Source organism: Ursus americanus, chromosome 25 (assembly GCF_024610735.1).
Source record: "Ursus americanus isolate L20-20 chromosome 25, mUrsAme1.1.p, whole genome shotgun sequence".
NCBI lineage: Eukaryota > Metazoa > Chordata > Mammalia > Carnivora > Ursidae > Ursus > Ursus americanus.
This window is the reverse complement of record NC_142151.1, coordinates 42,052,363-42,068,341: the sequence shown is the minus strand read 5'-3', so window position 1 is coordinate 42,068,341 and position 15,979 is coordinate 42,052,363. Positions and strand designations below refer to the sequence as shown.

Below are 15,979 nucleotides of genomic sequence, written 5' to 3'. Positions count from 1 at the left end.
GGGTTTCCAAAAGTCAGAAAGTCTTTACTTAATTCATTCGATATTTACCATAGCACCAGGAACTATGCTAGACAGTGGGAATACAAGAGTAAATACAACAGACACCGTCCCAGCAGAGCCATGGCGCTGCCCAACACCAGGGCGTGAGGCTCGGTTCTTACCTTAGCCCTGGTGCGTGGGACTCTCAGAGCTGGGAAGCGCACAGCCTACATGGGCAAAGATGGCGGCCCTCACTTCCTGTCCTCTCATACTCTGTAGTCTGGTAACGGAGCTTGAGTCTAGTTTACCAACCCAACACCTACCAGGTGGATAGAGCAACACCACGTTGTCTCCTGCATTTAGATGCCCCTTATCACCAAGAACTGACGCGATCCTCTCTGCTCGCTTATGAAGCTGAAGGCAACTGGCTGTGCACACAGTAGTTCCCTTTATACAGAAGAAAAGATAAGTGCGTGAAAACTCAGGAAATAAAATAGGGACAAGTACAGCCAATTCAACGTTATATCGGAAAGGCTTGTGCCTTGGTAGATTCTCTTTAGCAAGTTATCAATTCCAGTGAAAATCCCTGGTACCGAAAGACATGTGGTATTCCTTTTCTTTTTCAATGTCTGAAGTTACTCAGAGAATATCAACATTAACTTAAATCAAACATACGTATTTATAGTCTTTCTTGTTTAAGACAGCTTCAAAAATACATAGGACTTTTTTATTTAAATGAGGAAGTACGAGTGGAAGGAAAATAAAGGGAATAAAAGTAGCGTGAGGACAGGAGTGAGGTTAGGACAGTCACTGTTGGCCGTGTGGCCATGTGCCTCGTATGCATTTGCTGAGTGTAACACAAATTTGGCTCTGAGTTTTCTAACAGCAAAGATGTAAACAAAACAGTACCAGCCAGAGTCCACTAGCTAATAATAAAGATTAGCAGCTCAGAAGACAGCCAACTATTCCTGATCCTGAGAATAATCCCCTGCGTGTCTTCATCAATTCCTGAGTGTCAAACCAAGTTTCACTGAGCTGGGCTTTTTGAAACCCTTTTGTGTGTAAAATAAACCACACAAATATGAAAGTGCATAAAATATGAATGTACTGCATAATGGAAAATTACAAAGCAAGCTTCCGCAGAAGAACCAGCATGGTATGAAAAACACCACTACCAGCAGCACAAAAAGCACCCCCAGGGGTCCCCCTGGTCTAGTCTCATCCTTTCTTTCCCTCCATACGTCACTGCTACTTTGACTTTTTAATCTTAATCACGGATTTCCTTTTCCTTATAATGTTACCACCCGTGAAAGATTTGATTTTATAGAAATGTAACTGTACAGTATATACTTGTGTTTTGCTTCTTTCTCTCGACATTAACAGTCATCTCTGCTGCAGGGCACGGGTGTAGTTCTCAATTTGGTGCTGCGTAGTATTTAACCGTACAAACAAACGACGATTTATTCATCCATTCTGCTGCTGATGGACAGTATCGTTCTTGTACATGTATCCTCATGCATAAACACATGAGTTTTGGCAGAGGGCAGACCTAGAGATGGAATTATGGGGTCACCGTGTATGCCTGTCTCCAACTTCACTAAATAACACCGAATTATTCTCTGCCTATTGTGCTAATACCACCCTATCTTAATTATTGTAATGCTATAACTCAAAACGTCTCACAAGAAAAACAAGTTTTACTGAGCTGTTTTAAAAATAATTTTTAAGTTTCATTAATATAAAATAGTACATGTTCAATATGGAAAATAGAGACAAATAAAATATAAGTCAGATGTAAGCACTATCAACATTTTGCTATTTTCCTGGTTTTTAAAAAAATGAGTCTATATTATATATAAATTCACATGTGACAATAAAAAAAAAGTTACCATATTATACTCTCTGCCTGAAGCTGTGTATTGCATTGGTAAAGAATGTGGGCTCAGAAGCCAGCTCTGGGTTCAAATGAAAGAGGTAATTTCCTAGTCCTACCACTTACGAGACCTCAGGCAAGTTATTTTATGTCTCCGGGCCGCAGTCTCCTCGACTGTAAAATGAACTATGAAATATACAGCACCCAGAACAGAGTCTCTAGCAGGTACTCGATTACTATCACTTTTTTTTAAAGGTTTATTTATCTCAGAGAGAGAGAAAAAGAGAGAGTGAGCACAAGTGGGAGGGGTAGAGGAAGGGGGACAGAGAGAGAGAGAGAGAGAGAGATTCTCAAGTAGACTCTGCACTGAGGGTAGAGCCCAATGCGGGGCTCGATCTCACGACCCTGAGATCATGATCTGAGCCAAAATCAAGTCAGACACTTAACCGACTGAGCCACCCAGGTGCTCCTACGTAGTTCATTATTTTACTGAAGTTTGATATGCTTTTTTTTAACACTTAGACATTATGAATATTTTCTGCATAATGAAATATTCTTCTATAACTGTTTTGAATGGCTGTATAGTACTTCATGCCATAATTTTATATGCCATAATTTACTTAGTCAATTGTCTATTGTTAGACATTAAGGTTATAACATTAAAATGGATATCCCTTTGGCTAAAGCCAGGGTTAAATCCATAAGGCCACTTCTCATATCTTACAATAATATTCTTCGTTTTGATCCTTGGTACAGCAGCAAACTAAACCTGCAATAAAAACAATTTCCTGGGGGTGCCTGGATGGCACAGTCGGTTAAGCATCTGACTCTGGGTTTCAGCTCAGGTTGTAATCTCAGGGTCGTGAGACTGAGCCCCGTATCGGACTCTGTGCTGGGCGTGGCGCTTAAGATTCTCTCTCTCTCTCTCTCTCTCCTCCCCCACACTCTGCACACTCTCTCTCTCTCAAGCAAATAAATAAATCTTAAAAAAATTTTTTTTCTGGGCATGAGAGAACAATATGATATGGTCACTAAGCTTTCTGACAGTCTGGCCTTATCCAAGGTAAAATATTAGAATATGCAGAAGAATAAATGGACTAAATGTCTTTGAGTCAACACAAATATTATTTCTCTAACCAAGAAGCAAATTTAAATTCATGCTTTCTGACAAATACCTGGGATACAGGTTTCACGGGGCTATAGCTTTACCTGTAGCCCAGCTTGGAAGTGGAGAGGGGAAGTAAGCTGGCCTGGCATCTTACTGAAATGGAAGGACCCTAATGAATCCACGGGCTTGGAGGGAAACCCACCTCATTTAGAGGTAGAACAAGAAAGTCGAGAAGTTTTCTATCAGAGCGCAATGGTTCTTCAGATTTTTAATGACTTTTCACTAAGATGTGCAGCATACTCCCCTCATTAAGTTCTATCACTACATAAACTCTCAAAGGTGTGTTTGTATAAAATACATCAGAATCTAGGGGAGCCTAGGCAGAACAGGGCTATTTGGGTAAGTGGCCTGGGAGATTGCATCAGGCTCTCCAGTCTTCCCCTGATGGTGGAAAATACTATTATATGCCACTGTCACGGTAGTTTTAGCCTCTGATTCGGCTGTTAAAACAAATGTCAGCAAACACTCACAGAATGCCTAACTTAAAAAAATACAATATTCTGATGAGCCATCTATTAGAAAGTACCAGTTAAATGCACTTCTGAATAATTTTCAATTTGTTTTTTATCTGTTAGCAATAAATCATTTAAGTATACAGTAAAAATAACTTTGTTTCAAAAAAATATTTATCTATGGGGCGCGTGGGTGGTTCAGTCCTTTAAGCGTCTGCCTTTGGCTCAGGTAATGATCTCAGGATCCTAGGATCGAGTCCTGGACTCCCTGCTCAGCAGGGAGTCGGCTTCCCCTTCTTTCTCTCCCTCTGCTGCTCCCCCTGCTTGTGCTCTCTCGTGCTCTCTCTCTCAAATAAATAATAAATAAAATCTTAAAAAAATTAATGTTTATCTAAAGTCTTTTTCTTTCTGGTGGAAGTCTAAGAATTAAAAGTCAAATTGGGTAAACAATGACATGACGTAATGCATCCTATACACTGTAGATCTATGGAACTGCATCGGTGGCCCTACTGGTCCTATCAGAACTGCATAAAGGCGACTCGACTGTAACACGGGGAAAGCCAGCATTAGGGAACACTCCAGGAGGTCTCATTTCAACCTTGAAGTGATTGCACAGTTTATCCTCATATGTCGAAACAAGGAGAAAGCAGTAACTCCTCCCTCAGAGTTGACAATGGAAATTTTCTGATGAAAGAGATCAAGAGTGCCTAAGATCCTCCCATAATACTCATCTGATTATACACAATTGGATTTTTAATACCTTGGCATTTAACAGCATGAAGAGCACATGGTCAGGAGTTGCCTGGGCTCGCCACTGTAAAATCTCCGCCAGAAATTGGTGCTGAAGTCATAAAGTGGAAAAAAGAACCAGGGTCAGTAACTCTGGAAAAGTTGGATAATGCATCTCCCATCTACTACCTGAAGTATAAGTTTGTCCTTGACTTTTTTTTTAATAAAAATCAACACATCTGAACTCTTACCTTCCTCACTAAGTCATTCTCTTCAATTTGCCCAAGATCTCTTCCTGCAGCTTGTGCTATGCGTTTGCCAGCAACCAGATTCCCAACCATCACAGAAGCAGGGCCCACACCTGTAAGTAAAGGCAAATATCAACTCTCTGGGGGTGGTAATCCAAACTATACCCCCGAAGTATTTCCAGACTGACCCAAACTAGTTCAAATATTCATTCAACAATTCAGACTGAGTATTCTTCTAGGCACTGGGAACACAGTAGTGACCAAGACAAACAGCCTGTATTCTTTTTTTTTTTTTTTTAAAGATTTTATTTATTTATTTGACAGAGATAGAGACAGCCAGCGAGAGAGGGAACACAAGCAGGGGGAGTGGGAGAGGAAGAAGCAGGCTCATAGCGGAGGAGCCTGATGTGGGGCTCGATCCCATAACGCTGGGATCACGCCCTGAGCCGAAGGCAGCCGCTTAACCGCTGTGCCCCCCAGGCACCCCCAAACAGCCTGTATTCTATTGAGGAAAGGCGGCCAGTAAGTACATATACAAATAAATAATGTCAGGTAGTAGGAAGTGCTAGAAAAAAACAAGACAGAACCAGAGAAGAGACAGGGATTTGGAGGGTGGAGGGGAGCAGGTGGGCTCCTATACCCTGGGTGTAAGGAATGTTTCACTCTGAGAGGGTGACGTGTTCCACTAGTAACTATGGATAAATAATTTCATCAGCTCCAATTACGGTAAAGACCCTAAAAATGGACTTAACAGTAAGGAGTATCTGGTCTGGAAAGAAATCTGCCACCTATGAGAACTGAGAATGGGTTCATCAGGAATCTCAGGACTGCTTTATTAAAGTGAGTAATGACATCCACATTGTGGGACATTCTATAATACAACTGGCCTGGACTCTTCAAAAACCATGTTTTTAAGAGAAAATAAGGCTGGGAGCTTCTAAATTAAAGGACATAACAGCCCAATGCAATGCATGACCTTGACTGGATACTAAATTTTTAAAAATCAGTTGTAATCAACAAGTGAAGAAATGTGGATACAGACTGTATATTATTAGATGATAGCATTATATTAAGGTTAAATTTCTTTCTTTTTTCTTTTTTTTGAGAGTGCGTGTTAAGCAGCGGGGTGGGGGGGGGAGGTTGGGCAAAGGGGGAGAGAGAGAATCCCAAGCAGGGTCCACACCCCACGTGGAGCCTGAGCAGGCTCCATCTCTTGACCCTGAGTTCATGACCTGAACTGAAATCAAGAGTCAGATGCTTAACCAACTGAGCCACCCAGGCGCCCCAGGGTTAAATTTCTTAATAGAATAATGGCATTGTTGATTAGGAAAACTTTAGGACTTTTTTTTTTTTTTGTCTTTGGAAATAACATTACAGAAATATTTAGGGGTGAAATGTCATGATGTCTGCAATTTATTTTCAAAGAGTTCAGTAAAACAATGCTAACAACTGGTGAATCTAGGGGAAGGTATACAGGCGTTAACTGTGGTATTCTTTCAACGTTTCCATGGGTCTGACACTTCCAAATAAAAAGGGAGAACTCATTGAACTCTACCTCTGAAACTAATAATATACTGTATGTTAATTAACTGAATTTAAATTAAAAAAATAAAATAAAAAGGGAGAATTCTCCCTCTCTTCAAGTGCTAGAGTGCTGCATGCCTTTCTTGACAGTTGCTTGAAGACTCTATTGTATCAAACTAAGCAGATAGCTAAAAGATAACAAAACTTATTACCAGCCAAGTTCTGAATAAGGCTGATGCTACATATGAATTAATACTAAATATCTTTTATTGACAAAATCTGTTGATCCTAAATATACTGAAACAGCTGGAACAAAATCACTTAAATCATAGACTCTAAATAATTAGGGAAGTATGGGTAAAGGGTATAAGGAATTCTCTGTACTATTTGGCAACTTGAAGTGTGAAATTATTTCAAAATGAAAAGTTAAAATTTTTTTTTTCAAATCCGATGAAAAACTCAAGAAGTGTAAAGTACTCCAGCATGCTACTGAACAATTTTAGTCTACAAAGTGTCTATTGCAATTTTAAGTGTAATATGCAAAACTCCTTCCTAAGAAACTGCATAACGAGTTACATACAAGATAGTCATATTGGCGACAGCCTTTTATATAGGCAAGGACTAAGAGTATATCTAACTGTGTTAGTTACACAATCCTGAAATTAGACTGTAAAATTAATAAAGGTGTGTGTTTTTAAAAGTGAATTTTTCAGAGTAGTTTAAAACAGTAAAAATAATTCAGCAGCAATTTCTTGAGGTCCTTCTGTGTGCATTCTTTAAGTCTAAAGATCACAGAGAGTGAAAAACAATTGAAAGCAATAACATCTAGAGGGCTAACTGCTAAAACCCTGCTGTACCTGTAAATATGCATTCTTATTTTTCCCCACAAAATTATGCAAATTTCCTGTGGCAAAGAATGCTAGTCATCAATCCCAATATCTATTCTCCTCTTCCTCCTTAATAACAGACCCCCCTCCCCCAAGTTTTAAGCTAGGCAAATAAATGCCTGGAATTAAGACTATATTCTTTAGTGTGGGAGATAATATGTAAGAGAAAGTAATAAGTGCAATTTCTAGAAAATATGTTTAAAGGGCAAGGGTATTTCCTTCCTTGCCTTTTTCCCCCTCTTAGCTGGAATGCAAGAATGATGGCTGGAGGTCAGGGGGCCTAACTGGGGCCTGAGGCAGTATGCTAGGATGGCTGTGGCAGATTGTTTTATTTTCTTATAATCCTTCCTTTCCTTCCTGTTGTTGCCGTGATTATATGACAGGAGTATACCTCTCTGCTCCACTGACTCTGGGCATGGTCTGAGCTTGTTTTGGACAATGACATGTTAGGAGACATGACACGAACAGAACCTTTAAATATGCCTGTGTGGTTTGGCTTGTCTTCTTGCTTTTGCCATCTGCCTTGAGAAAAATATGGCGCAGTAACTGTTGGTCCCATGATGAGGAGACACACAGAACAGTTCTGAACCCAACCTACAACCTGGAATCAAGCCAAGCCCAGCAGATCCCAGCCAAGTTCAGCAGAGCCACATCCCATGAGCGAGAAATGAGTGCTTCTTTGAAGCTACTGAGTTTTTAGAGTTATTTGTTATGTGGTGTATCTGTAACAACAGCTGACTGACACAATGGCGGAGCAAAAAGATGGGAGGGTGGAACTACAATGACTGGAGAGCTACCACCCTAGTCCCACACTGCCTAGCTCTGAATTTCTTTTACCCAAGAAAGAAAAGCTTTTCTCTCGTTTTTTAAGCAGCTGTTAGGTTTTTCTGAAGTCTGCAGCCAAAACCAGTCCTAATACATTTCCCATTCTTTACACAATAGCTCCAACAGGCAGCTCGCTGAGATTTCTGTCACTAGGCTGCCTTAACATCTTTTCCAATTTCCTTTTCCTTTCCTTTCTTACCTCACTCCTGTTCATCTCCACTTTCCTGTATTATTTTTAAATCCCAACATCTCATGTTATCCCCACATTATCTCTACCCCATTTATGCCATGGTTTTCAAACTGCTTTGGTCCAACCCATATCAATCCCACTGAGATATTAGCAGGCCATCACAACAGTCAGCAAAAATACAGAATCCAAACCTAATGCTTTCATTAGACATAAGCCTTACCTGTGGGGGCTTAGAAATAAATCTTTTATATAGGTTTTATCATTTAATAAAATTGAAATCTGGCAAGCAAAAGCAATGTTTTAAGCATCTACTATGTCTCTAGGTAGCACCTTTTAAGCAACTACTATGACATGAAATGTTCGTTAAAAGAATCCTAGATTAAATGCTATTTAAAATAGCATTTTACTAAAAAATAAATGAAATAGCATTTTATTATTAAGAGTACACTTATCGTCATGAACACTGAGTAATCTATAGAACTTTTGAATCATTACACTGTATACCTGAAACTAATATAATACTGTATGTTGATCATATTTCAATTAAAAAAAGATATTTAACATATTAAAAACTATTTAATAAAACAGGATTTTCAGGGATGCCTGGGTGGCTCAGTTGGTTAAGTGTCTGCCTTCGGCTCAGGTCATGATCCCAGGGTCCTGGCATCAAGTCCCGCATCGGGCTCCTTGCTCAGAGGGGAGCCTGCTTCTCTCTCTGCTTGTGCTGCTCTCTCTCTGACAAATAAATAAAATCTTTTAAAAAATAAAATAAAATAAAATAAAATAGGATTTTACTCATATGACAAATGAATGTGGGTCTTCAGTAAACCAGGCTGTGAGTTAGAGAGGGCGCTGTGTGTTACATGCATCTGCCAGACACAGGCAGGCAACGTGAAGATAGTTTTTATACATTTTTTGATGAATTACTTACAGACTTCTTGATTTTGACTGCCCCTTCAGAATATTAGCCTCCATAAACTCTTATTTCCACTAGCAGAAACTGATAAATGTCACAGATACTTTAGCTCTATACACACTGTTACTAAGGCTAGCAGGTGAGTTGACAATAACATCTATCTAATTAAACAATAAACTGTGACATCATCTTCAGCCACCAGACCACGGAAGTAATTTTTGCAGAGCAGAGTATATTTACATTTTAATAGTGTTAGGATAATGTCTTGAATAAAAATGTTTTAGACAGTAAGAGGCTAACCTTATATTTTATTATTGTACATTATGTTTACCTTTCAGCCAAAGCTGTCTTACAGAAATATGATTAAATGCCACACTTCCCCCTCCCTTCCTAATCTCCCCAACTACCCCATCTCTTCTCAACACATTTGGAGGCCAGTGTGCTGACATACGCAAGTGGGTGAATGGGAGGTGGGGAACCTCTTATTAACTTCTCAATTAAAATAAAATAGTACCAAAAAACTCAATGATTTCATGTTGGGTTGAACAGATATTTCAACATGATTGACCATCAATCAATTACTCCTCCCTTTAGCCTCTTACTCAGACTCATGACCTCTGTCTGCTCGGAAATAAGATAAAAAGGTGAAATGGACTATTTGGGTTTTTTTTCTTGTTTCCATATGGCAATTCCCATACACTTACCTGCATCTTGAATTCACAGGAATATGGCAAATGCAAAATATGCTATTTATCCTGTGTTTACAATGTAGGAAATTTCAAAATTAAGTTATCTTGCTCCCAGAGATATTATAGGCCCAAATCAGACCCCTAAAGCTTAGAAGGACTGAGGGACGACTCTTCGGTAAGAGATTCCCAACAGAAAGGCCGTATAACAGTGATTCAGAGTGTGGATTTTAGAGTCATAACTGGTGTGAGTCTCAACTCGGCCACTAACTACCTATGTGGCTTTGAGCACAATTCTTATCTTTTCCAAACTTTATTTTCCACACCTGGGGGCAACACTTTAGGATAACATATGTACATTATATTTGGCTTTAGTAAGCACTCGATTACTAGCTATTCTTATTATTGTCAGAACCTTCTCTTAGAGGACTTGTTTTATTCTAGTTCCACAAGTGAGATTTTGATCATCTTAACCCCAAACCTTACATCCGGGGGACATGGAAGCACACTACTGAGAAGTACTCAGAAGAGGACGCCAGTAATAAACTGCAGGTTCTCAATCCTCCCTGCTTTTGGTCATCTAATGCTATTCTTTGTAAAATCCGATTCTAGATGAAGAATCATGCTGAAAAAAGTCAGCTTCTTGAAGCTATAATTTAAATGTTATTCCTTCAAAGCTAGCTTATTACCTGGTTGCTTTTGTCGGGGTTTTGGCAAATTGGTCACACATGTATGTGGGCACATAAGGATGTTGCAAGGATGTAGAGATCCCTCCAGAAAGAGCTGCTTCGTCTGAGATATGTGGATCCCTCCTAGAGGAGTTTTTGGCAACGTATTGGCAGGCACCAGAGCAAGACAATACACACCCACCTGATGAATGCTATCAATTGCCTAGAAAAATACAAAGAAAAATATTCAGTGAGATTAATTTTACTGCATTTGACATCCTCCTAATGTAATCCATTATCCTACTCTAGGATTTTTCCTTTTCTATCCATCCTAGGTCTAGAATCTGCTAGATTATTCCTATTTCATACACCCGAAGTTACCTATTTCTTTTAGCAATGGCAGAGATCAAGAGGATGGGTAAGATACGATCTAAATGGACAGCGGTGGATACTGATTTCTAAGCCTCAGTATGTTCTCTCTTGAATGGTAATGTCCAAAACCCAGAAATTTGTTCTTGTTCTTTTAATATACAACATAGCTCAATTCAATAGAGGCAAGGTATTTTTATTATGAACACTAGAGAAGCCCTGGAAGTGGGGCCCTGCTTAACTGGTTCACCAAGTTACCCAGAATCCCATCTGCAAAACAACGGGGTGAGGCCCACCACACACTGAACGCCGGAGGCCACTGGCTCCCTCAGCGCACCTCCGCTCCCGGCCGCGCCCCTGCTGAACATCAGCTGTGCGTGTTTCTACACCTTTATTCTTGTTCTCGTGTTCACGTAATTTAACTGTTACAGCAATTGATAAAATAGAGTGTAAAGGGACAGAGAGCGTTGTGCTTTGTTTGGAAAGACTCACTAAAAAATTATTGTTGGTAAACACAAGTTAATTCTAAAAGGTAAGGATTATGTACTCTAGTCCCTTTGCACATACTCGCATTCTGGCCTAACTTACAGGAGACGAAAACAGAAACCACAGACCATGCAGTTTGATGCAGTTTATGGAAGCAGGCTGACCTGGAACACAAACTCATACTCACACTGCTCTGTATCCAATGAGTGCGGGTATTTATCTGTTTTGTGTAAAAATCTAATACTTGAAGAATTTCTCATTTTTATGATTCTCTGCTTCGACCACCTTTTAAAACTAACTGACCAACTATTAATACCAGTTCCAAACATACCAGCTGAGAGAGTTCTACTGAATTACCCATAAGTCTTACTGAAAAGGAGATACAGCCTTAGAAGAATGGACCAATGGTTATAAAAGACGGACAAGACCTTTTATTAAAACAACAGTGCAAAGGAATAAACCCGAACGTCATATTCCTCAGACTATCCTACTAATCGACAGAGACAACTGGGAAATAGAAAGTCCGGCAGGGTTCCCAAGTCTTTGGTATTTTAGAATATACAGACAGTTAGCAAATATTATTACCTATAGCCTGGATTCCCCACTGAAAATACACCATCTGGCAAGTCATCAACCGACCACCTTCTTTAAAAGGTGCTGAGTTAGGTATTTAGTTTATATCATACATAGATCTGGGGTTAACCTCTGGGCTCTACCCTACCAGAACATACGGAGTCCTTACTGTTCTACTATAGGTCCAAATACCCCAAGCTGAGAAGCTACAGATACTGGGGAAATAATGCCCTCTTATTTCATGCCCAAATCAGACCCTGAATGACTTACAAGAATTTGGATTAGTAAGTAAGCAGTGCATGTAATTCCTATCTTTGCTTTCCAGGGAAAAATAAGAAATATCTTGGGGAATTTCAGTTTCCTATAATAGGGAGAAAATGGATAATTCATCACAACATTCTACCATTATACCTCACCATTCATTCCAAATGAAATAAGCACTTTGTTTGTTCAAAAACATGAATGGTATGAAAAATATTCTCTTTTCAGGTCTGATTCTTAGCCATCCTTCAGAGATCAGCCCAGTCTCACCTCTTTACAGTCTTTGCCGACCAGCCTATCCTCCGTAGATTCTTTCTTGTCTTTTCACTACAAATAGCCTATGCTCCCTCAGCTGATAATTCAGAACCACAGACCCCGAAGATAAAAAGAAATCTTTAAAGTCATCTAGTCCTATCACTCATCTCAGGCTTGCATCATTTCTATAACATTACTACTAACTGGCAGTGAATACAACCAAATGCTCCAAGCAGACAAGTAATAAATGTTGGGAACACTTCCAATAATATAGAATTTTCTTTGCCAAAGACAGTCCATGCTTTCTTTGGACCACACATTATCCAACAAATATTTACTAAGCCTACTATGTGTATGTGCTGGCATGACTCTCAGGATCTGGGGACCGAACTGTGACCAAAACAGAGGAGGTCTTGGCCTTCATGGGCCTTACACTGTAGTGGATATAGAGAACAATAACTATAAACACATGGTGATGAATACTGAGTAGACAAATAAGAGAGTGAAAGGGAATGTTATTTAAAACAGTGGGTCTCTCTAAACTCCTTACTGGAGATTACGCTTATGATTATTATTATTTTTTTCCCCGTGGGAATTAATTTTCTTTTTTCTTTTTTTTTAATTTTTTTTATTATGTTAATCACCATACAGTACATCCCTGGTTTCTGATGTAAAGTTCGATGATTCATTATTATTTTTGATGTTAATAATAATCACCATCGTTATTTACCAAATACACCCTGTATATTTCAAATAATGATCTCACTAAATCCCTCCCATTGCTCTCTCGTTTTATCCCCACTTTACAGGTTAGGAAATAAACTCAGTAAGGTTACGTAACCTCTGGTATGGAGTGGCACTATGATTCAAAGGCTGTAATTTCAAACGAAGACTAGACTCTTCTCATCATTCTACCTGTCCTACTCCCCCCCTCCCCAACTAGTGACATATCCCTTACACAGAGTACAGGCCCTTCTGCTTCCCTAACGGCTTTCACACCTAGCTCTCTAACTCCACAGGAAAGCTCCTTCAGAGTAAGAACAGCGTCTTACATTTGCTTGGATCCCGGCACGCTCGGCACCTATTACAGAACATACGTAGTAGGACTGTTGACAAGTGGATTGATTTCTGTCAGAGATGTGTTCCACACATGGTCAGTCTAAACTCTCATGGTTACTAAACACTCAGGCACAAAAAAAAGCTAAAGAATTTGCTGAGGCAGGTCAATTCAATTGTTCTTGGCAACCTGAGCAGAAAAAGACTATGTGGTCCAGAGGGAGAAACGGTACTAATTATATTCTTTGCTTCTAGTACCCAGAATATCGGAGTGCTGACGGGCAAGAAAAAAATAAGGTGTCACAACGGGCCCAACAAAGAAAAGGCTTACTCAGTGGCCGCTGCCCCCTCGGACAGCAAAGCCAGCCCGCCCTGACAGCCAGCCAGGGTGCGCGCTCACCTGCAACACTCGGCTCATCCACTGGAAACTGTCTTCCTCTGAGGCGTCGGGTCTTTGTTCCGCAACCACCACAATGCGCTCATCATAAAATACAGACACAGAAAACACAGCAATTCTAAGAGAGACAGATCAAACACATCAGGACTCCCTTCACAAGCAGACCTATTTGCTTTGCTCAGCTGGAATAACAGAGAGGAGACATCCCCACCACACTACCCAGCAGTGAGTCGTTCAGAAAAGAAAATGCCACAGTCATTACCATTAAAATGAGGACTCAGACATGTACTAATAAGCACCACTGGCATGAACAGTGGGACAGAGCGATAAATAGGACACAGTGCCTGTCTTCGTGGAGCTTGCATGTCAGAGACAGAACAAATAAATATAAAATCATGTCATGTTGGAGTAGACACCGGGAAGAGAAGCAAGGCAGGGCGAGGGGCAGAGCGGTGTGCGGGGTGGCCGCACCACTGCAGGCAGGGTGGTGGGGGAGTGCCTCCCTGAGGAGCGGACACTGGAGCAGAGACCTGAGTGAATTGAGGACGCGAGCCATGCGAAGATCTGGAGGAAGAGGTTTCCGGGCAGAAGGAACGGAAAGCGAAAAGGTTCTGAGGTAGGAACGAGCTTGGCAGGTTTGAGGAACAGCAAGAAGGCCAGTGTGCCTGGAGCAGAGTAGTGAAGCAGAGAGTGGTGGGGAGAGGTCAGACCCAGGCCAGGGCAGGCAGGGGGACCTGGAAGGCCAAGGGGAGGGGGATGTTCTGAGTGAGGTCTCCGCTCGAACGTCCCCTTACTAGTGAGGCATTCCCAGACCACCCTATAGAAACCAGCAAGCACACTCCCACCCGTCCCCGTGTTCTTTCTATGTGGCACTTAGCACCAGCCCACGTGTTCTTGATTTCTTTGTCTCTGTGTTACTGTCTGTTTCCCCCAATGAGAATGTGAGCTTCACGAGGGCAGAAACCTGGCCTGTTTTGTTCACTGCCACATGCAGCCAGCACAGTGGCACACAGCTGGCATCCAGTAAAGATTTGTTGAATGGATGCGTGAAAGAATGGGAGTCACTGGAGAGCTGAGTATGCCCTTCCTTCCTTCCTTTCTTCCACATGTATTTATTGAACACCAACTGTGTGCCAGGTGCTGTGCTGAGTGCTGGGAATGTAACAGTGACCAAACAGAGACGGTCTAGTGCCCCACGGAGTTTACATCTCAGAGGAAGCCATATCATTATAAAAACTACACATTTTAGGAACTGGTTCTCTATGGTTTCATTAATTTTTCCTACTTCTTAAAAAACTAAAGAGACACCAAGAGTGCTTTAAAGATGTATATCCATGATTATAAACTACTGGATAGACATCAACTACTCAAATATATACCAAGTATCTTTTCTTGCATTTATAAGCAAAGAAAAAAGGACTTGCAATTGACTTTATCCATGGAATTTGAAATGAGCACTTGTGTACTATGTCAATCTCTGTGTTAAAATGTTGTAATAGTTTAGTTAGAGATGAGTAAGAGAAACAATTCTCAGATGTAAAATTCCTACAACGTAGCATCTATCTTAATTAGTCTGAATGGCACTATTTCTGTATTTATGGGATGTAGGAAGTTCAATGTTTTAGTAGAATTCTCCAGAGTCCTCAGAATTCAACAAATAGTAATAATTAAAAATTGAAATACAGGATACGGTTATATTTTATTCCTCTCAATTTCAACCAAAGAACCCGCCATTTAAGATAAATAGTCAAAGGCCAACTCCTGCTGTGCTTAGCCAAAAATAACCCAATCACTTAGAGACTCTACAGAATATAACTCAAATCACCCTGTAAGGATACATTCAGACTCCACTGGAAGTGCTAACATTTGAATTTTTACTACTCACCTTCCTCTATAAACAGTCTTTATTGATTCAACAGCCAATCCAGTAGCAACAATGTCATCAGCATTATGTCTTCGACCACTAACCATCAGTAACCCATCCATTTTTCCAACCACGAACACCAAACTGCCCTGTAAGGTAACAACAATTTACCTTGATTTCCATTATTTAAATAGTAAAACAGACCTTTTACTTCCTGCCTTGAAACAGAGCTCATCAAAAATATAAGAAAACAACACTGTATTTTATGGATTCTTTTTTTTTTTAATAAAGATTTTATTTATTTATTTGACAGAGAGAGACAGCCAGCGAGAGAGAGAACACAAGCAGGGGGAGTGGGAGAGGAAGAAACAGGCTCCCAGCAGAGGAGCCTGATGCGGGGCTCGATCCCAGAACTCCGGGATCACATTGTGAGCTGAATGCAGACGCTTAACGACTGAGCCACCCAGGCGCCCCTATTTTATGGAATCTAAGAAAGTGTGTCATATCTCAGAAATCAGGGGGGATATCAGTAGCGTATTATAATTAATTACAGTATATAAGAAAGGAATTTGG

General features: G+C 40.3%; 1 protein-coding gene across 4 annotated transcripts in view; it reads right to left on the bottom strand.

Moving 5' to 3' along the window:
• Positions 1 to 15,979, bottom strand: part of DIP2B (DIP2 acetate--CoA ligase B (putative)) — a 213,236-nt gene that overhangs the window by 22,117 nt on the left and 175,140 nt on the right. For all 4 annotated transcript variants that reach the window (XM_045801065.2, XM_045801067.2, XM_045801066.2 and 1 more), the window contains 6 exons: positions 15,428 to 15,555; positions 13,546 to 13,660; positions 10,167 to 10,368; positions 4,453 to 4,562; positions 4,233 to 4,313; positions 303 to 426 (listed from right to left, as the gene is read on the bottom strand). In XM_045801065.2, the coding sequence (XP_045657021.1) occupies positions 303 to 426; positions 4,233 to 4,313; positions 4,453 to 4,562; positions 10,167 to 10,368; positions 13,546 to 13,660; positions 15,428 to 15,555 (760 nt within the window). The remainder of the gene's footprint in view (positions 1 to 302; positions 427 to 4,232; positions 4,314 to 4,452; positions 4,563 to 10,166; positions 10,369 to 13,545; positions 13,661 to 15,427; positions 15,556 to 15,979) is intronic.